The sequence below is a fragment of the Poecilia mexicana genome, unplaced genomic scaffold, assembly GCF_051168715.1.
Source record: "Poecilia mexicana isolate PSO_F unplaced genomic scaffold, ASM5116871v1 scaffold_17, whole genome shotgun sequence".
Lineage (NCBI taxonomy): Eukaryota > Metazoa > Chordata > Actinopteri > Cyprinodontiformes > Poeciliidae > Poecilia > Poecilia mexicana.
The window spans coordinates 12,822,769-12,846,020 of NW_028263386.1; the positions used below are offsets into that span (position 1 = coordinate 12,822,769).

Sequence of the window (23,252 nt, forward strand, 5' to 3'; positions counted from 1 at the left end):
TCACATGTTCCAAAGAGTATTCAGCTGGGGTGAGACAACACTGAATTTCTGCAATTATTTGCCTGGTAATCGTGTTAAAGTTTGAAAAGATATGCTAATCCTCAACCTGGAGTGATGATAATTCAGTCGAGAGGTTAACTTTTAGTGTCAGACGTGGACAACACTTAGGTTTAAACAAATTGTGAGGGGTCGAACCACTCAGCAGTCTCCAGAGCAACTATTGATTCAGGAGGCTGGATGCTAGCTAGAAAAGTTCATGATTTACCAGTAACTCGTAGCTCACTAATGGCTTCTCGGCTACCCCGTAGGAGCAGTCTTTAAGTTGACTCTTGCTTGGCAAAAGGAGGACTTTTGAAAAAAAACAAAACAAAAGAGAAGAATGAAAAAAGTGTAAATATGTTACTGGATGACTTTAAAACTTCAGCAGATTATCACCTCTATATCTAAGTTGTAAATAACATTTCACGTGCACACTTTTCTGGGGGGTCTGCATATTTCGCCGTCCAACATATACCAGTTCTTTGGAAATATAATTATTCTTTAGCTTGTTTCCTAACACACACCTAAATTCACAAATATGGCTTAAACCTTAAAATCCGAGACATTACTGGAAAAAGTTAAGCCAGTCATTCATGAAACAGAAAGAAAGTGCTTTCAAAGTTGCACCTCTACATTTTGTTTTAATTATGAAAGCAGCAAAGGGCTGTGGCAGGTCTGTGTGTTACAGCAGTGATAAGTAAAAGACATTACTCCTCTCTCATCCACACTCCTTCCTCTTCAAAGCCCAGGGATGTTAGTTGCTACACAACACGTTAATGTAACCGGTGTTTGCCGTCAAGGAACTGTCCATGGTACCTGCTGTAAGAGGAAACCGATTTAGAAACTTACTAAGACCTCCACCTTGTTGGACAACGCACAGCAACCGCATGGGAAATGTAGATCTTTTTTTACTCCGACTAAATTAAAAAGCTGTTTTAGGCGTAATTACCAAAAATTTCTTATTGTCCTGGAAATTTTAACCCACGTGTCTTCAGGGCAGCCTGACTGAATCACACAAAAAAGAACCGATTTAAAACACATCGTGTTACCTGTTTTCGCCCCCAACTCAAACTTCAGCCAGTTAATCCCGAAAAATGAATTATGTGGATTTGATTCAACTAAGGTTTTCAGAAATTATCCATCTGCTGTTGAGCAGCTGGTGATCGGATAAATGTAATTAATTGCTTAACTTTTGCAAAAAGCACTGCAGTAAAAGTAGTGCTGTTTGTGTATCCTAAAGGGGGAAAATTGTAGAGCAATAGCGAGATTTGTAGCTCCTGGTTTTTAGTCTAACCGTACTGTAGCACTGACATTTTAGGCAGTACTCCAAAGTAGTTGTGAGTTTGTTTAAAACTGGTTAGATGTAAAATTCATTGGATAATAATATGTTTTGCACATTAAGAAAATACAGCTAAAAAGAAACAAACACGGTAAATATCGAGGTCTTAATTACATGTTTTACGCTGATACCAAATTTATTTAAAAGTTGTCTCTTCCAGAGAAGATGCGTTAAATTAAGTATTTTATTATAACTTTAAGATTTTGAGAATTGTGTTAATCTTTAGGTGGTGTAGACATAAAATACATTTCCAAACCTTTTTGTGGTGAAAATGTTAGAATGATTAATCAGATGGGATTTTCCTAAAAACACCATAAAACAAAAAGAAAAAAATCCTTTCACTTAATTCGTAAATGTGCTTGACAGGGCAAGCCTGTAAAATCCTTCCAATTAATAATACATTGGATTTTTTTTATTTGTATTTTTTTTTTCTAAATATATTTCAGAATATACCTTGATTGTAATGTACCTCATTGGCTGCGGTTTTGTTTGTTGGCCTAACTATAAAGGATCTGCTTATACCCTCGTGGGTTGGGAAGAATTAGGATTTATGAATTTATTTCCTCTGTTGTATTGTTTAAACAGCTTTGGTTTAGTTTTGATCCCTTCCTCTTGCCTTTGAGGCTGTTCCACGGTGTCAGCTGTTGACTGATAGTAAGAGAACTGCCTCACAGTGTGAATGAAAGAAAACTAGCGGTTGGTAAACACTGATAAGGGATAAATAGAAAGCGGTCAGGCAGAGATAGTTCTGTGGGAGCCCAGATTGTGTGCGGTCTGTTAAAATGAGATTCTGAGCCTGTCCTTTTTATTCTTCCTCCCCTCCCCTCCTCTGTGCGGCGTTTGTCTGGAAAATCTCCAGTGACCCGGCTCGGCAGTCCCAGGCTGCAGTATTCTCTTTTTGTATTTGTTTTGTTTTCTAACAAGGGTCAAGTTGGCCAATAGACATGTCCCTTATGCTTATAGACAGCTGTCATGACTTCAAGTACTTACAATGGCTACATTTTCTAGGCGTTCTGCACCAACAGGCACAGCTAAAAATAAACATATAAAAAAATGAATAAATAAGTATTTGCACAAACTATTTGTACTCATTTTCACATCATTTACTTCCAAATCCTGGGACCTGAATTTAACATCCCCCAATTCTCTCTATTTCATTTTAGGCATTATCAATTAAGACTGCATGAAGATATAAATTATTTTATTAAAGTGATATACTTTCACTTATGAATTTTAATTGTGAAATTTCTCACCTAAAGGCAGTGATAATAACTGTTGCATTTAGTTCTCTCTTTTTTTTTTCCAGAAACGAGTCTTGCTCTTAATTCTGATGTGAATCTGTGATTTATGTCATAAAAAAGAACCTTTAGAGGTTTTACCTTGAGGATCACCAAGTGCTGTATTTACACAGAAAATAATTCAGCCCACTGTAGCCCAGCAGCTAATGAGATTGGTTGTTAAGTAAACGACACAAAGGCTACCCTGAAAAAAAAAAAAAGGAAAAAAAAAAGAAGCATTTTGGGGGAATATCACGGGGTCTCTGCACACACACACACGAACACGCACACACACACACACACACACGTACACGCGACAACCAAACGCGCTCTCGCAGCAGCGACACCGTGGACTACCCCGTAACCCCACCTCGATATCCTTCTGCTCCGTCTCCTCCCTGATGTCCCCGAGAGATGAAAAACAAAGGCTAAAAGGGGCTTGGTAAGTCAAGCTTGTGATTCTGCCCTGTCGGACATGTTAACACGAGAGCGTTCAGACGTCGGGGAGACAAGTGATTCTGTTTGTCTGCGTAAGGATGCGCTGTGCTGTGTAAGCCTCAGGCTCAGATAAGTGGATTGATGACCGGGTCAATAACAGGGGATGCTTTACTCATTTTATTTTATTTCTTAAATAGGGACTCAGGGTAAGACTAGCACATTTTAGTTTGTCATTTTGAACTTCTGAATTGCTGCTTAAACTTTGAGTAAGCTGTCAACTTTATTTTCTTGTCTACAAGACTTGCTTTCTGATCAGTAAATAATACTGGTTGATGCTAAAACTCTAAGATGTTTTAGTTTAGTCTTTTTTTTTAAAGGTTTACCCTAAAAGCAAAGTGTTTAACAGAAAAGAGGAGAGCTGCTCAAAAGATTGTTTTGTAAAGCACTCGAGCTCAGTTTGAATCAATTACCGAACTGCTCAGTTGCACACTTAGCAATATAAGATGCCTATTCCCCATACACAGGCAAATTAGACTGTGTGGATCTTTTTTACCTACTGCCTGGCTCTGTTTTTCAAATCCCCAGAATAGTAGCACTAGACTAGAACATCAGTGTACAAAATTCAAGTGCCTTGGCATATCGTGCTCTTGTGTCAAGCTCGAAAGTGGGTTAAAGTCCATGGTGTATATTAAAGCCTGGACTTAAGTCAAATTTACATTTTGTCAAAGATTACTCCCTTTATTGATGCATATAATCATATTCATGGACCATCTGCTGATTTGGCAAGCACAGATCAAACTCACAAAACAGCCCTGCTAACCTTTTAAGTACAAAATAGTCTGGCTTAACTCAGAAGTGTGTGTCTGTGTCTGCGTGGGTGTGTGTGTGTGTGTGAGTGTTAGAGATTGGATAATACTTAATTTAGATCCTCCAGGCTGCTTTTGCCATGTTTTATTTTATCATGGCTGTGGTTGCAGACCCGGATTGATGTTTTAAAAAGTAAATATAAATGTTAGGGCCAGTTTACAAAGACAGAGTACAAAGGTCGGTTGATGAATAGCAAACAATAGCAAGGGTTTCTTTGTTGATGGTCTGTTTTGAGTTAAGAAATTGATCAAAACACCCAGATTATAATAAAAAAAGTCTACATATTTTTTGAAGAAATGTTGGAATGACAAGAAAAATGTCAAAATAATTTTTCAAGAAGTCAAACTGATTTCTTTAAGACATGTCAAAATTACAAGAAAAAGAGTCAAAGCACTTCCAAGAAAAGTCCAAATAATAAGAAACGAGTTTAAATGAAAAAAAAAAATCAAAAATAATTTTCAACCAAAAATGTAAATGACAACAATTACTAAATAGAAGGTCAAGACAATTGTTCAAGAAATTATAATGACATGGAAAACTTTATAAACTATTTCCATAATAAAAGACTCAATTGCAAGATTAATTCAGTAGAATGGTCAGATAAAAAGTCATTATTGTGTACAGAAAAAAATTGAAAATGTGGGAAAAAAAGTATTCACTAAATACTAAATATTGTGAATAAAGCTGGGATGAAGAGGAAATGATAATAAAATTGCAGTCAATAAATCGAGCAAAAAGACCAGCAGTAGCTACATCATGAATAATTAAAACGCTTTAATAGAACAAAGGAGTGTCAGCATTTTGTTTACTTCAAACATGTTGACTTTACTAATGAAACGAAACTTTCATTTTTGACTTTTGACTGATTTTTTTTGTAAACATTTAGACTTTATTCTCAAAATAAAATGTTCTATTTATTGTTAACCTTTAACTTCAGAGTGCAAGAAAACAAGATCTTCCATAAGTGACCCGAATGCTTATTTGTAGCTTAAACTCTTGTTCACAGTGTACCCTTTCTGAGTTTATGCTGGTTGCCTTGGTTACATGGCTTTCACAGTGCAGTGTTGCGCACTTCCACCTGGATGTGAAGGGCCGCACCAGTGTCACATATTGACTGTAATAAAACTCTGCTTGAGTCCTCTCAAGTTGTTCTAATAACTAATTTAGTCCCGAACCATCTCCCCAGTGTGTGTTTCAACGAAAAAAAAAAAAATAGAAGAAAAATTCACCACCGGGCATCGTTAACGGCACAAAATACTTATGTTCGACTCATTCCAAACAAAGCTTACGCAGATTGAGAATTCATATGCCAGAGGTAAATCCGAGTTAACACGGATTTATACTGGCATGAGTTAAAGGACTAGAGTTTGTAATCCAGGTGGCCAAGGGATTTTACCATACAGTGGCAAAATTCACTTAAAACTCCCCCAACATCCTGAGCCGCTGAGCTCGGCGAGCAGACAGATTGTTCAGAATTGATGACAGAACATCTATGTTTCGAGCTGGACTGTGCATGTGTTGGTGGTGTGTGTGCGTATGCTAGTGTTTGCATGTGCACATATGTGAGCATGTGTGCTCCTTTATGTGTTCCATTAGTACAACGGGAACCGTTTACAATGAGACCTTGACAGACTGGTATTATTGTTCTGAATCAGTGTGTATGGGAGGTGCACTGGGACCACTGCCTCCCATATGCATAAAAATCAGCGGTGCAAATCAAAATACACCAATCTGAAATTGCTCTCCAATGTCCACTAAGTGGTAAGGAAATTGATCAAAGACCTCACATTTCTCGAATAATTGATATTTTTGAACGGGCTTTGATCGCTATACCGAACGCGTTTAAAATAGCGTCGGTTAGTGTGTGTTCACGTGTGCACATGTGTGAGGAGGACACGGGAGCAGAGATAGAGTGGAGTTGTTTAATGACAGGAACAGCTGACTCATTTAGAGAGAGCAGTGAAAGGTAATTAACCCTGGGAAAACTACAGCTGCCATGCGAGCTGTTCACTTCAGTGCAATCTGATTAGGAATCACCACTCGAGTCCCTGACTCCTTTCAGACCCTCTGTGAGCATTGTAAACTTTTCCCTTTTGCCCCCCCCGAGAGCCCCCCGGAGCACTGGAGACCTGCCTTTTGTGACGGAAAGGGGGGGATTAGCCGGAGCGGTTACTACGTTTCTCCAAATTGCAGACCACCTGGTAGCTTTCATGCGACCTCCTCCATGAAAAGGGGCTCCTTGGGCAGGGACAATGAACGGGATTACTCTGCTCATTGTCGCACCAGAGCTGGAAGTTCTTTTTTTTCACCCAAACACCTGTCCCCAAATTAGACAGGTTTGAAAAAGCATGCTCATGATAGAATTCAAAGATTCGGCCCAACACAGGAGCTGTTTGACAAGCTGGACACTTGCCAGTGGATGAATTGCGTGCCGCTCAATTTATTACGCTATTGATGAATAGCTTAGAGGAGGAGGATACAAATTTTACATGTTTCAATATTTTGGTGTCCCTAATTGGATTGAAATTCACAAATAAAATAGCATATCATCTAGACCCTTTTTATAAGATAAGGGGACTAAAAGCAGCAGAAATGCGGTCAAAAACTGAAATTGGCTCTTTGATGTCAGAAGAAACAATCTGGACTCGGTGCCTCTGTGTGGTCCGGCTCCAGATGAACCCAATTTGGAAGGAAAGGCTTTGGGATGACTTTGGAACGCGATTACAAGATTCATAAATCACCTCGGCAAAGGTGTCACCATCTGACTCTTTCATGGGACTCCTGCTAACTCTGTCCAACAACAAGTTTCCCCTGTAGTTTTGCCATCATAACAAATCATTGAAGCGATAGCTTCTAGCCAGCCTCCTAATTGTCTGTTAAGAATTCTGTGAGCTGTGCTCCTTTATTGAAGCGTCTCTGTCTTGGAGAAGTGATGAGATGCCAATACGCTTCTCTATAAAAGTACACTTTGGCAAAAGGCACAAACACTTTGCTTGGCCGTCAGGATAGCTGTGAGGCTGTTATATCTGAAATCGCAGTTGACTTCAGGATTTTGCCTGTGTCTGCATGAAACCACTAAACTCCTTTACACAGAGGAATGCTCATAAATTGTTGGCAGGGTTTTTTTTAAGATGAAGCTATTTTTTTTCTCTTTTCTCTGAAGCAAGCACATAAAGATCTTTACTTTCATTTTTACCACTGAAACAAATCTCAAAAAGTTCAAGACTACTTAGCATCTTTTTTTTGTATGATCTAATTGAAAAATGGGAAAATAAAATAAACTTGGCATCAGGGTTTTGTTTTAAGGAATTATCAGTTAATCTTTACTGGATATGAGCCAGTATGATATTATCATGGAATACCCTTTAGTAAAAATATCATTCTTTTACAATCTTGCATATTTAGACCGCAGGACACAGAACAATATTATCAATTATAATTATTCAGTGAAAACTAATTTCTATGCATGGGCTCAAGTATAAATATAAACAACCTCTAAATTTAGTAGTATTTGCCAAAGTATAACAAGCAGACATTAGTAGGATAATTAGTCAGACTTCCTGCTCAGGTAGCCAGGCGGCAGTCATCTGCTTAACAGACACACAATGCCTGCCAAGTGTTGTTTTCAAACAAGATTACCTTAATAAGACCAATTGGTGGCCCTACTTTTAATCTCCACAACATAACTGAATTTGTCTTTCTTGTAAGAGAGGCATAAGTGCAGCAGCCGTCTTTCAGACTGTGGGCCAGTGGTGTGCAGGAAAAGTTAGGCGAGGATGTGCAGAGAAAAAAAAAATTCTTATAAGAGGTATATACGTAGTTGTCTTCTTTAAATCAATTGATCGGCAGTGTGTATAAGAACCATGTGGGTGAGGGGCAGGGCTGCACACCTGTACGCCTCAAACAGCCACAGAAAACTTTGTTTGTATTACTTTTAAGTGAGGGGTAAGTCTGGTAGCCTCCATTCACTCAATTGGATAGCTTTGTGCAGCAACAATTTGGGGAGGGGCAAAGCTGCACTATGCTTTATACAATAAGTGAAAACTTCCTCCACTTCTGCTCTGATTCTGGCTCTTGCATAAAAGCACTATAAACCATAGGAACAGTGATGGGGAAAAATGTGCAGTTTTAAATCTACAACTTTTAAAAAATATGTGTATACAATAATACAAGTAATCAGCCCACACCTGTAGTATCCATGTACTGATCAATCACCTGTTGTGAAATTCAAGAGGAGGAAAAAGCCTAAAATTAAACACAGACATTTTGTGACCCATCTTCCCTCCTAATTTATTTTCCAGTTATTGGACTGTCCAGCTGGTATTTAGACAGAGAATGTCTGATGGCTTCATGGCCACCTCACACAAAAGAAGATAACAAAACCACCCCACCCCCCCACACTACACACACACACACAAACGCGCATGCACACGCACGCACACACACACGCACACACGCACAACACAAAGTTGTTTATCTAAATACTCTCTGAACAGAAGTTGATTTCACTGTCTGACCAAGGCTTAATTTACTTTCCATGAATCTATTTGCATCTCAATGAAAAATGGCAAAAGCAATCACCAGCTTGCCCAGGAAGAGGTGTGAGCCTTATCCAAACAGGTATGTTGTGGCTAACGCACCTTGCTGCTGGAGCTAAAACAGACTGAGCTCACTTTCTTTACACTAAAAAAACCACCTATGGTGTAAGTATGAATTGCGATCAATTAACTATATGCCCCATAGACCTTCATTACAAGGAAATATGAAAGTAAAAGGTCCTATCTCCTGCCGTTTGCTCTTTATTATACATAAACAGAAAACACTTAGCATGTAAAATTAATGTGAAAATTATTCCCGGGGTAAACTATAAACACAAAAAGTTACCCCGCACATTTACCCTTTTTTCTCCTTCCCCTAGATCAGAGTGTAATTGCCAGTAATCAGGTCTGTTTGCTGCTGATAAAACCACTCTGAATGCGAGGAACCCTCTTTGTGTGATGACTCAATTATGCCAGAAGTGGCTCATCAAACCTGGCCCATCAGCTGCTTTAATAAATAAGGAGGAAAACTTGCTGCAGGCGCATTATAATTCCATTCATTCCATAATTAAATCCATTCCAGTTTTAACCCTTCGCTCAGTGCGCTTCTGGAAGAGGAAACAAAAACAAGACAGGAGCAAAAGAGGGGGTGGAGGGGTGGGAGTTGCGAGTGCACACCAGACAGTGACCTTGTGCAGAGCACCCATCCGTTCCCTATAATTCAAAATGATACTGTTGAAGAAAGGTTAAGAGAAAAAAACTCAGAGAGAAAAGGGACGGGGAGAGTGGGGGGGGGGAGAATCAGTTAATACGTGGCTGCTGTTTTTTATGTATGCATTGTTTCCACACACACGGCCTTAGACAGTAATTATATTAAAAGAGTAATCTAATCATAACAGTTGGTTGGTTGGGAGTGCAGCTCTGACATTTTGAAATCTTATTTTGTGTAATCTCATTTGCCTCCATCATATCGCCTGTACCCCCTTATCTAAAGGAAATGTAAATAATGTAATTAATTTTGTGCTCTCCAGAATCTTACTTTGCTACTCTGGCATGCTTTATTGTTTTCAAGATGAGGTATCAGCACAGAGTTGTTTTTTTTTTTTTTTTTTACTCCGTCACAATAATGTTTGTGTTAATTACACGAGAGCATCCCAAGTGGACGGATAAGCTGGGAACTGAGGCAGGACACACACTCACACACACACCTACACACACACACACACACACACACAAACACTCAAGGTCAGTGATGAATATCCACGGCAGCTGGAGAGTATTAATAAAGCGTAATATGAAAATAATAATAATAGCATCACTAACAACCAAAATGTGAGAGTAATGTCCAGATCGCCGAGCGCACGCGTTTGCTCTCTCTTACATCTCCAGCTCGGATCCAGGGTCCCCTGATAATGGTGCAAGGCAATGGTTATTCATGATTGCTGGACTGGGAAGGTCTCTCTTTTTTCTGCCTCCCCCACTCCACACCCCCCACAAACCCCAACCCCTACATGCCCCCCTCCCACAATTGTAACCCATTCTCCTCCTCTGCAGTGGGAATGCTGGCAGATGGGGTTGGGGGGGGGGGGGGGAAATGGGCTGGGCTCAAGGACAGTTAGCAGCCAGATTAACACACTGAAAGTCTCGTAGACCCTCAGCATCAAGCTGCTTCAGTTTTTGTCCCCCCCAGAGAAATCTGGCCTCTGAGAAACATTACTTATGTTGGGGCGTGACTGTGTGACTGTGTGCCTGTGTGCGTGTGTGTGTGTGTGTGTGTGTTTTGGGGGTTTAAATATGATTCAGCAGATGACGAACCAGCCAGAATAGTAGTAGGCTAAGTCTTAATTCATATGCAAATCTAACTGTGTGAATAACCCCCCTAGCGACCCCCTCCTCCCTCCCCCCCACCCCAATTTTGTTTTTCTGGGGAAATGCTCTGTGAGCTATAATTAAGAAGATGTGTGCTTTTTCTCTCTTTTTTTTCCTTTCTCCAAAGCTAACAGAAATAAATAATTCTATAATAAGATCTGTGAAGTGAAGAGGCTTAATGTACTCATTGTGTTCATCCTTGTTTTCCCTCTTGGATGTTTTGTATTAATTAGTAGCAAGCAATTTGATCTCTGTCAAGCAATCAATTTGCATTCTCTTCCTTATTCCTTTGGAGATATGAAAGTGAACGCTTCCACACCGTGAAACAACAGACGAATTCATAAAATCCTTCCAGATCTCGCACAGTTTTCCCTCTAAGAAAAAGTTTCAGCCAATACCTCAAAAGTGTATCTTCTTTTGTGTTTTCTGTCACAGATAATGAATTACACGATCACTTCCTGAGAGAAAACAAACTTGAAAACAGCAGCCCGGGTGAACAGTGTGGATCTGGCATCTTATCCTTCAGTGCACCCGGAAAACCGCAATCAAAGGTGAATGGTCTGTCGTAGAGCCAAGTTTTGTATGTAGTTTTGCTAGATGATGGAAAAAGACACAAGGATTATGTAACTGTTTGAATAGGCTTCAGTCTGTGAGTGGAGGAGAGTCAGTGCTCTTTCGACTGCGCTGATCACAGTCCGAGATAGGTTTTTACTTATCAGGGGAGTGTGGGAGGCTGGCAAATAATAAACTCTTTAATGTAGCTGAACTTGCTTTTTTGACGTAATGAAGGACTGTACTTGCATTATTGTCTCAGATGAATTTTGTTTTATGGTGAAAGAAATAGCTAACTAAAGTTAATATTTAGGGATAAATAATAATAAAACAAATCAGAAATTATCAATAATTTCTCGATTGGCAAGCCAAATTCTAGAAAATGATTTATTTTCCATTGCTAAATGTATCAAAATTAAGAAAGTCAACTACTTTTGGACTACAAACACATCACACACTATGGATTCTCTTTTTTCTTTATATCAATTATATATAAATATATATTTTTGCTTGATTCAAAACTGCTTCAGCAGGAAGATTTCTGTTTTTGTTTTGGGCTATAGCCTTAAAACATGTGTATTAAAATAGGTGAAAACATTGGAAATAGACTTAATTAATTTCACTATTCATACCAATTCTAAACAAAAAAAAATATGTAAAAGCAGAGTTAATCATAAAGATCAACTCCATTGACATGCTTGAAGTCAAGGCAGATAAGTAAATCCTGACATCCATAGGTTTTCTTGCAGAGTTGGCTTAAGCTATTAAAAATGTACAATATCAAACAAAGACAGACATAGTAAAAATGAAATAAGCCATTAGTATTGGAACATGTTTCACTTTTTTTGTATCAAACCATAGCCTATCTTCTCGTGATGGGTGCTTATCCATACAGAGAGAGCTGTGCAAAATGTCGTGTGAACCATTTATTAAGTGTGTAAATAAAAAAAAATTATAATTTACTTGCATTAAAAAAAATAAAGCAATAAAACTGAAAAAACTTCTGGATAAATAAATAAACAAATAAATAAATAATAACAAGCTTTACATTTGTAAATATTAAAGTTATGCTTTGTTCTAAAATCACCTGTTTTTTTTTTTTTGTATATTAATACAGGGGTCTATGTAAACTATCATTCAAAGAAAGATTTAAAAAAAAAAGTCCACAATATTCCAATGTTGAGGATGTTTACCTACACTAATAACATCAGTTGGACTCGGATCGAATTACATCCGTGTTGAAATCACAGGTTGGGTGATGTGAAGAAAATATTTTGTGTTTGGACCCAAAACATTTATACAAAAATATCGAAGTGTGTCTGTTTGGGAAAGTGTTATAACCTAATGAGCTACACTCATTTTTTACAGAACGTAATCTATAGTGTTTTGGAGTTGTTTGTCTCAATAGGCTGTAGTAATCAAAAGTAATGAACCTATTATGAGCAGGACCTCTGAGGGCCCGGCGTGGCATTAAGAGTGTGGCACATAAAAGGTTTATTAAAGGAAATTAAGGTCCATCACTGCCACACCTGCTCCCCTATTATAAATGTATGACAGGTCAGTGCCTTCAATCACAACAGCAAACGAGAGAGAGGAGTCATGTTTCCCATTACCAGAGAAAAGTAACAGCATATCCTATGACTCACAGATTTCACTGGCCTGTGACCACTATACACCGCCACCATCCCGGAATAATTATGTTTAATAGGTTTTATTTGGGATCCACAAGCAACAGTCAGTGAGAGTAGATGGTTTTTAGCAACTATTTTTGTCTAAACACACACTATGAGGTCCTGTCTGTACTTAAATGTCATTATTTTGTGTCATTATGATTTTCTCACTCTTGCGGAACTTTTTTTTTTTTTTTTTTTCCCAAATGCTGCTTGGTTTGTTTACATGTTACCAGTGTTTTAGAAGTTGTTTGTGGTACTGCGCACAAATATGGCTAAGTGGGCCTTGAGACTCCCAGTTTATCAGCTAAAACCCTAAAAAAGAAAAAAAAAATGTTTTCTAATCTTATTTAAGAAATGTTTGCCTTTTAACTTGAAGCCAAAAAAGCATTACAACATGACTTTGGTCCTAAAAGCTTAGAATTGGCTTCAGTTTCTGTGCCGATTTTAACATTTCTGTATGGAATTAATTTTTAAATGATATGACCTCGTCTTATTTATGGGATAATTCACACACTTTGAAAAGCACTTGGGCCAATCAACAAGTTTCTCATGGATGCCCTGAGTTTCAAACTAAACTATAGAGGTAACTGAGGTTTCATTTATTAATAATGCAATTGCTTTTTTTTATACACGTCCATACTGTTCAGACCATATATTCATTTAAACATCAGATTAAAATTCTTTAATCATTGCCTTTTGACTTGAGTTAATTATGAGGACCTTGATAGTTTTAAAAGTGCTGCTTTACTGATAATGTTATCCTCTCATTGCATTTTACTTATTTTATTCTGTATTTATTCCTGCATTTATTCCTATTTTTGTGTGAGTAAATTGTGGGACATTTTGTTATATTTAATTTGATACCAGAATTAGCAAATGAAGAAATAATTTTGAATATCATCAGCATATTTGATGATTTTCTTACAGATGGATACTGAAGGGGAGGAGCAAACCTTCAAAACATGCAACAGTAGCACAGGTGAGTTCAGCCCTTAGGTTTAAGGACTCACTAGCCGACACCTATTGAAACACACACACACCACTTATGATCACAGGTTAGGGGTATTAGTTCAACAACCCAACTTTATAACTGTCAGTTTTATCTATTACCTTCGCAGTCTGAAGAGCACTGCACCGCCATTTCATTATTCAGAGGGGAATAACTTCATTAAATTCAAACATGGGCTTCAAATTAGTGAAGGAGTGTGTATGTGTGTGTGCGTGTGTGTGTGTATTGTGTTATTGAAAACCTCTAAACTGGATATGTCATCATGGAAGTGTACAAAGCTTGCAAAGCCTTCCTGAAAAAAAAAAAAAAAAAAACTCATGAAAAGTGTTATTGTTGGTTGAGCTTCATGGGAGTGGCAGAGCAACTTGTGAATGAGATTTATACCGGGCCCCCTCGGGGGAAATAGGTTTAGCCTTTTAGATCATGTTGTCAATGCTGTCAAAGGATGAGGTACTTTCACGTTTCCAGAGAGTGAGCAGGCTGAATGAGACGGGGGGTTTTTTCAGATCAATGAGGAGTCCACTCCTACACCCGTCTGCTGATTATGCTGATACAGTGGCGTTGTAAAATCTATGGTGAAAAGGCCAGCGTCATATCATCCCTAAGACATTATCTGCAGAACAAATATTTACTGGACATCGTAAAATTTCATTAGCAAGAGTCCAAAAGTTGTGAGTGGCCATGGAGCTTTCATGAAAAGAATATGTAGACAGATGCTACGCCATTGTGGTGGAAACATAAACACGACTTTACCTCTAATACTTCTTGCTCTTTGCTTCACAGGCCTGGTGGATTGGGTCACTGAAAGCCACAGGTAAGGTTTTTACAATAAAAACATTTTTTTATTCATATCTTTACACAGATCATAAGAATGTTTTTTACCTTTCAGCATATATATATATATATATATATATATATATATATATATATATATATATATATATATATATATATATAAAAGTTTAGCATTTTCACAGTTTAAAATGAGCATCCTGACTCCTCTCCCGCCTCTGCTGTCCTCCCCTTTTTTTTGTCCAGCCCATATGGGTCCGCGGCAAGGAAGAGGAGCGCCCAGGATGGGGTGCAGGGCGCCCCTGTCAATAAGCGAAAGTCCCTGCTGATGAAACCCCGCCACTACAGCCCCAGCGACGCATGTGAAGAGGAGAGCGAGGACCTGGCACCGCCACAGGACAAAGAAGAGCTGAGGAACATTGACACTCCAGCAGGTAAACAGATGTCCTGTTGTTTTGTCTGTTTTGATGAACAATTGACGCTGAATTTTAAAATCCCATCTGTTGCATTCATATTTCTCCTCCCTCTGCCATCAGCCAGCAGCCGCAGTCATTGTGCAGTGGAAGTGAAAGACTACACTGCTGGGCCCATATTAGTTGTGTCTCACGTCCACAAATTGAAGTTTTGACAGCTGATCTGCCATGATATTTTTGGCGTGGCTTTACCCCCTCTTGATGAGGCCAGATTTCAGACCCCTCATCTGTCCTTTTTTAACAGCTCAGCCAAACCCATTGATTCCATACAATGAAAACTGAACGGAGGCGTGCACCAGTTCACTTGATTTAAATTAAAACTTCCCTTTTCTTTGTTGGTATCACTTTATTTATTTATTTATTTATTTTTTTTGGCTCATATTTTTTAACAGTTCAGATACACCACTTATACTCCCGTCCATTGCAAAAGAAGGCAATTTTTTTTTCTTCTTTTTTCCGGATTAACTGAATTTTGTGCATTTTGGCAACAACGCTCATGGCGTACATGTGCATTCTCGCCCACTATAATCTGCACTGATTCGGTATATTTTTAACGATGTAACTAAGCAACAAACGTAATTGTCCCTTTCAAAAGCTTTTGTTAGGCCCTCTAACACAGTCTAATACATAATTAGGCATAATGTCTTCAGCTCATTATAGTACACATGTGTGTAGTTAAATGGACCTGGAGAGTAGCTCACCAAAATTGTGTGGATTTATTGGAAATGGAATTTATTTGTTTCCTGGGTTCATATTACATTACAGTGATTTAAGTAATTCACTGTTTATATTCAGGTTACTGCTGTTTATTTTTCCCTCATATAAACTTATTATTCAGTGGAGTTGGTTTAAAACACACACACACACATACAAAAATAAAATACCAAAAACTACAAAAGATAAATCTGAAATGTGTCAAAAACAACAACAACAAGAATATTGTTAAGCATATTCACGGCATATTTTGCTGTTATTGTCAGATTCGTGGGGCTATTTTCTGTGAAAAAAAAAAAAATTGGAAAAGTGGACTGGAAGCTGTAAGAAAATTTTTTTTTTTTGTTTTTGTGGAGAGAAGCTGGTCATATCTGCATTTTAACAAAAAGGGAGGAAAAAATAAGCCTCTTGTTTTGTTGAGCCATGCTGCGTTCAGCTCCAGCCAACTGCAGCCCTGCTGCAGAGTGCTGGTAATGGCTATTCTGGAGTACAAACTGTTCACCTGTTCCAACACACAAACCAGCGGAGGGATCCAAGTTTTTTTCCTCCGTCTCTTTCCTTTTTTTTCCACTACACTTCAATGTGTGTGTGTGTGTGTGTGTGTGTGTGTGTGTGTCTAACTGTATGCGGCTGTGTCAGGCCTGGGAGTCCATCTGGATGAAAAACAAAAACCCTTGCCTCATAAATGTAAATACGTGTTACTGACTTTAATTTTTCATTCATCAAGGTTTGCCTTTAGACATTCTTTTTTTTTTCTGTTCTTGCTCTCAGTAGGAAATATTGACCCACTGAAATGTTTGCCTGAGCCAGACAAGTAAAAGTCCCTCGTACTCAACAAAGCCCCAAATCCTGTATTTTTACTGATAGGTAGTTTTGTTTTTATGAGCACCACATAATGCCTGTGATTTTAAAGCTCTTTTGGTCAGGATTAAGAGTTTTTTGTTATTAAGTCTCAGCTTTTTGCTAATGCCTGTTTCTATATCGTTCTCTGCACCATGTGATCTGATTCTCGCAATCCATATCTATCAATCTTCTCAGTCCACTGAATCCCACTTTTAGTTTGGACTCTAATGTCCAGCTACATATGTGGATACACAGACCTCCAGTTCAGCCTGCTGAAAGTAAAAAAAAAAAAAACCTTCACAGTCTAAAGAGCTTTAATAACACGTAAGTTTAAATGGTTTGGGGATCAGGAGAGATTTTGTTGAATCAATCCAGATGATAGCTTTCCTTTGTTAATCACTGACCATGACTTAACATGATCAGCAGTGTTAGTAAAGTGTTGTCTCCGATTCATTTTCAGGGATAACCCTAACCCTCTTTGTCTCTTTACCGGATCGGCATTTCCTAAAATCTTCTGGCCCTCTGCACATGTGACTGGGATTTATTCTAAATGATAAAGGATCTGTGGGTTAATGCAAATGAAATGATAAAGACCTCTTTGCAAAATAACCCACAGAAAACAGATTTATTTCTTTTTAATATGGCTGTAAAATTGAAGGACGTTGAGAAATATATCCAGAATTCAATAATATCCAGTAAAGTCACAAGATATGCTTTACATGGCATCATGTCAGAGCAGAGGAATTTAACTACATGCTGATTTTTATACAAAACCAATGCAAAAAAAAAATGTCTCATAACATCCTTTCTTACACCTACTGGCATATAAAACAGAAATATAACTTAAATAGACTGCTGCCAGCACATATTCTACTCTATTATAATTTCAATATTATCACATAAAACGCTTTGCTTACGTTTGATTTTCAGTCATATTCACTCTTAGCAGTAGGAAGACTTGTATTTTTTTTACATATTTCAGAATTTTGGAAGGTCCTTATTTTCAGTGTAAAAGTGCAGAGGGTCACCAGTTTTATGAACAGTGGATGAGTATTCAGAGAAAAAATAAATAAACTAAGCCAAATTAATAAATGCCTCAGCAGTTTAAGGTCATGTTTATTAAATTAGAGATTTCATGGAAATTAGACCAGAGCTGCTGACAACATATTACATTTTTTTTTACCAACACAAAAACTTGTTTCTGCCCTTTTTAAGCATTCATGTTAATTCATATTTTTTATTTCAACTTTTCCAAATTTCTGAATTTGTGTTTTAATCAATCCCCCACTTTTCCTCTGATTTTACTCCTAGAAACAACACTTTTTTTTTTTGCTCCTTAAATCAGATTTGACAGACGACATGTTACTCCTCGGCTTGCACTTTGAAACGCAGATCACGAATTAGAATTTTAAAAAATGTGTGTTCTGCCCATGTTCTGTAAATCCTCTCATAATCTTGTTCTAAATCTTTATTGAGTTGTTGCTCCAGATGGAGGCGGCAAGAAAGTGAAAAGCAATTGTTTTCCTTATGTCATAGGTTTTTGCGCTGAACTAGCAGAAGGAAGGTTTTACATATGTTTTGAAAAATATGTCGGAATTGCTTGGAAATTGTGAAACCTTATGACTGTTGATCATCATTCCTCTGCAGCATGTATAAACATTATAAATCCCTGTTGATGCGCATAAAAACATGTTTTTCTCTGAATATTATTATTAGAGAAGTAAGAGAAAACCTAAAACCTTTAAGGGATTTGCTAAAGATTACTAAAGAAATACAATTCTTATTGTGCGAGGGGCAAAAACAGCACAAGTTCACTACGCAGCGCAGTAACGAATGTTGTCCTGTTGTTTCAGATGGAAATTTTAAAGCAGTGAATGGAGCGGCTGACAAAAGCAGCTGCCTGGATGTTGCGTCAAACTCCGTTTTGCTCAGATGGCCTGAAGTTGCGTCTAACGGCTCGCCCCGGTGCGAGCTGGACACCTCTGAGCATCTGATGGCGGAGGAGGATGAGGAGTTCCCTAACAATGAAGAAGAGGACCAAAGTCAAGACAGGATGAGCGGCACCTCATCGCCGCAGAGTCCATACGGAGACATGAGGGAAGCTGAGTGGGAGCCCCTGTCTCTGTCTGCCAAAGACCACAGCTCAAACTGCAGCCCTTCTCGAGCCTCCGAAGACCTTCCAGGCAGAAACAGCCACATGAAGGAAGACTCTGAACTGGGCAGTCCACTAGGCAGAGCGAGCATTTTCCAAGCCGAAGCTTTAAGGTACAGGCTGCTCCCCGCTGAAGAGGACAGCGAGGGGGAGGCAGAGGCAGACCGGCTGCCCAGGCTCGACGGCTGGGCTCTGGGCCTCCACGACAGAGGCCTTGACATGAGCAGAGGAAGAGTGAACCTGAGTCTGCTGGAGCAGGCCATCGCCCTGCAGACGGAGCAGAGGCAGGCCCTACACCACGCCTACAGAGAAATGGATCGATTCCTCCTGGAGCAGATGACCAGCGAGAGAAGGCATCACAGGATGATGGACATGGAGAGCAGGCTCAACTACCATGGAGGCAAAGGTATTAAAACACTAAGAAAATGATCTGGAACATTCTAATATTGTTCAAGAATAATAATAAAAAAATAAAAAAATAAATAAAAAAACAGAATCCTCCATCTAGCGTAAATCAGATAGATGACTTGTTATTTAGAAGATTGTGTGCGCCGAAAAAACATTTGAAAGGAATAAAAGAAGCATATGCAGGGGAGTAGCGGGGGAATCAGAGGACGGAAATCCTCTTAAGGACTAAAAACATTTTGGCAACAAGTGAGGTAATAAATAAACAGACTAAAATATAAAGAAGAACATTTTTTTTTTAATATGGAATTGGTGCTACTCAGAATATTGGATTTTGATAGGAATCAACTGGATATTTAACCATGACCATAAGTCTTAAATCCTGCTAAAGTACCTCTCATGTTTCCCTCGGATTCTTCAAATGACTGCAGATAAATGTGTAATCCTGGATGTAATCTTTTGATGGATGGGCATTAAGAAGTGAATGCTCTGTGTTAAACTGTAGCCTTAACTAAAACGGCAGCTTAATAGATGCATGTAGTGCAAAACGGTTTTGCCGGTGCATGATATTTCAATCTTTTGGTTTAAATGTTTCATACATGCCGAACATTGCAAAACCTTAACGTGCAGATTTCATTTTTTTCTTTGCTTTTTACGTTTGAAACAGAAACAATTCTGTTTTACTTCCTGTAAAAATCTGCTCTTTTCCTATGTCTGTAGACTCTCCCAGGACAGATAAAAAGGATATAAAGTGTCCAACCCCCGGCTGTGATGGCACCGGTCATGTGACGGGCCTGTACCCACATCACAGGAGTCTGTCTGGATGTCCTCACAAAGTCCGAGTTCCCCCCGAGAGTGAGTTACCGAAGCAACGTCGTTTAGTGGGATGATTTTTATTTAAGAAAAAAAAAAAAAAGCCCTCTGGTTTTACCATTTACAATCAGCCACAGTAATTGAAAACCTCTTAGCAAAAGCAAAAAGACACGAAAAGCCTGCTTATACATTTAGTTCAGTTCAAAGATGAGCAACAAAAAAACTTTACACATAAACTTAAAGGATTTTCTTTCTTTTACTCATAATGTTTGAATATTGAATTATCCTTTCTCCCCCCCACATTGGCGATTGTTAAGTCATTTCAATATAACTCAACAAACATTGAACATTAAACGGTAATGTTACAAAAGGGAACAGAAAAAGTAATTAAGTTTTTCAAAAACGCACATGCTCTTAGACTGCAGGCTGTATTTGCAAATCAAAGGGCTTCCAGGCGCAAGAATTCAAAAATAAATAGACAACTCCAATAAACTAATTGGCGGATATGTACAGAGGAGAACTTTCTAAGGATACAGAGCGGACCTTTAACAACGCATTTGGTTTAAAGAATGTAATCTGTCTTATTTTCGCTCCTCTTTTTGCTAAGCTGTTTACATTTCGGCCACATAACAGCATTTTACTCAATAGGCAAACAGCTTTTTGCTTTTTCTTCCTCATCATGTCCCTGCAGGATCGTTCTTCTTGTTCTGTGAAACATCAGTTCATGCACAGAAATATATGATGTTACATGCAGCACAGTTTTTTTTTTTTTAAAGTATTAATAACTTAAATGTTTTCAAATCTTATCACATTTTTGTGTTTCAATGGGTTTTAATAAGAAAGAGCAACCTAAGGCAGTGCATATACAATCAAAGCGGAAGAAAAATGGTTAATGGCTTTCCAAAAATGTTTACAAATAAAAATCTAAAAAGTGCAAAAGCCTGCACCGGCTGTGCTGCAGAAAAGCAATCCCACAGCATGATGTTACCACCATGTTTAAGATATAGTGGGGTGGCAGCATCATGCTGTGGGATTGCTTTTCCACCTCAGAGGCAGGGAACCTGATCAGTGATGATGGGAATAGGGGTCAGGGGGCTGGGGGGATTAACATGGTTCCGGTCAGAACCACTTAGACGGTACAAAATTCTTGAGACTCGAAGCATACAGCCTGAGCTCCAACGGAATGGTAAAGATCAAAGTTGGAGCATTAGAGTGGCCCAGTCAAAGTCCAAATCTAAATCTAGTTGAGAATTTGAGGGAAAATTGAAAACGTATGTTTTCAGATCTGTCCAATCTAACTGAACTTGGGCTAGAATACGAAGAAGAATGGGTCAAATGATCTGTCTGCTGATGTGCAAATGAAGTACAATAACAGGAGAAAAGACTTAGAATGAAATACACTTCTATAACTTTGCTTATTATTTGTACACACAGTTTTAAAGAAATTGAAAACTATCATTTTCCTTTCGCTTCAGTGTCGCCATCCGCTTTACATTGGTTTGTTACCTAAAATCATTGAAAATATATTGAAGCTTTCTGTACTGTATTTGCACTGGCAGAAAGCTGATCTTAGAACATAACTTTTCCTTGCATGTTCAATTCTCATGCCGTCCGTCTGTTTGTTTTTGTCTATGCAGTCCTGGCAATGCATGAAAACGTCCTCAAGTGCCCTACACCTGGGTGCACAGGAAGGGGCCATGTCAACAGCAACCGTAGCACCCACCGGAGGTACAACCACAGACAGGAGCCATTAGAAAGCCTGCACCCTGTTTGGCGATGAGTTACAGAGCTCACCTAATGTGTTTAATCCCCTCTCCCCGACCAGTCTCTCAGGCTGCCCCATTGCCGCCGCAGTGAAAGTCTCCAAACCTCAAGACGAGAGCCTGAAGTGCAGACAAACGCCTGACCGCTCGCCGAGGTATGGCGCCAGATCATGCTTTTGGACTTCCACTGCGCTCAGTGTGAGCATGTGCGGACAAACAATGGCATTTCAGCTCAGTGGTGGACTCAGTTCTTTACACACAGCTGAGATCATCTGAAAAAAAAAAAAAAAACTGATAAAGACTATCGTTATTGAGGAAAAGTGGAATATGTTCATTCCCTGATCCCAGCTGAACACACAGCCTAAATCTGAGCTTTCCAAGCAAACATAAGTGACGCTTGCTGCTCCTGTGAGTTCCTCTCTATTAGGAATGATAAAAGAGCAGAACTCTTTGTTCCCTGTGGATATATCATGGGCAGGATGCCCATTCCTTCTATATTAATTAGTCTGGCAACCTGACTGTGGATCTTCAACACACATTAGATTCCAGGCTCCATTTGTACAAAAGCACTGGCATCCCTCAATGAATTAACACAATGTCTACAGTTTTATTGCTTTTTTTTATTAACTTTTCAGCCACCTTTGTTTGTAAATTCTTCTATACAATAAGGCACACTCTTCTGTTCTCCTACTTTTAGGGCAATCAGTTTAATAAAGAAGTTTGAAATGAACCAACTGAACTACAGGCTATCTCATCCAGTAGCAGCCTTGCAAACCAGCATCACAAAAGAAATGGACAAGTACAGCCGAATTCGCTTCGATTACGCCAGCTTTGACGCACAGGTCTTCGGCAAACAGCCACTGCTGGGGACCAACCAAGACCAGGAAATGTTGCAATACCCCGACTGTAAGTTTCATACTTTATGGGAATGAAAATTCAACTGCATGTATTACAAAGATTTCTTTGAAATATTTCTAAGGATTTTGACGTTTGAGTTTAACACATTGTGGCTTAGCAGCTAAATGGCCGGATTGTTTGTCTTTTAGCACCTCAGCAGTATTCTGGCATACTCGGAGCTTCGGGTGGCTGCGTGCCCATCTCTGGTCAACACAGTCCTCCAAGTCAATTCAAAAAAGAAGACAGTCTCCAGGCCACTGCAGCGACAGCCGCCATTCTTAACCTCTCCACTCGCTACCGGAAGAGCATGGAAACCATCAGCGGCCAGGCCTTGGCAACCTCAACCAAGGTAATAAAATTAGGCCATTGGAAAGATCTTTGTTGTTATTCTCTAAAAGAGCTCTGATTTGTGAGTGAAATGAAAGGGAAACCAAAGAGACTTTGGTGCAAAGAGTTCAAGAGTGACACCAAGTAGAAAAATCTGTTTTGTTTTGTTTTTTACCTCCTTATTTACCTGCCATTTTGTGCTTGAATATTTCGTAGGAGCAAAATGGCATTGTGCTAGGGAGCAGTATGAGCTCTCCAAAATATAACAAATAAGAAAAAAAATTTTTTTGTTAGTTTCACAAAGCAAGTTTTTGTTATTGCTTATGTCCAGTCAAAGGGGATTAGGCAGACAACATAGTGGTGCACTGTGTAAAAAATGTATGAAAATATGAATACACAATGCAGCCAATGTTAAAGTTGGGATCTTATTCAAGTAACATAATAAATGCGACACAGAAGGCCGCTTTACAGT

The 23,252-nt window shown here is 38.8% G+C and overlaps 1 protein-coding gene across 1 annotated transcript in view; it reads left to right on the top strand.

Annotated features, from left to right (window-relative positions):
• LOC106930625 (ST18 C2H2C-type zinc finger transcription factor) overlaps nucleotides 1–22,189 on the top strand; it is a 34,798-nt gene extending 12,609 nt beyond the window's left edge. The window contains exons 2-5 of the mRNA XM_088014815.1: nucleotides 14,385–14,415; nucleotides 14,640–14,827; nucleotides 18,277–19,835; nucleotides 21,431–22,189. Coding sequence (XP_087870941.1) covers nucleotides 14,385–14,415; nucleotides 14,640–14,827; nucleotides 18,277–19,004 — 947 coding nt within the window. The 3' untranslated portion in view covers nucleotides 19,005–19,835; nucleotides 21,431–22,189. The remainder of the gene's footprint in view (nucleotides 1–14,384; nucleotides 14,416–14,639; nucleotides 14,828–18,276; nucleotides 19,836–21,430) is intronic.
• Nucleotides 22,190–23,252: the final 1,063 nt, after the last annotated feature.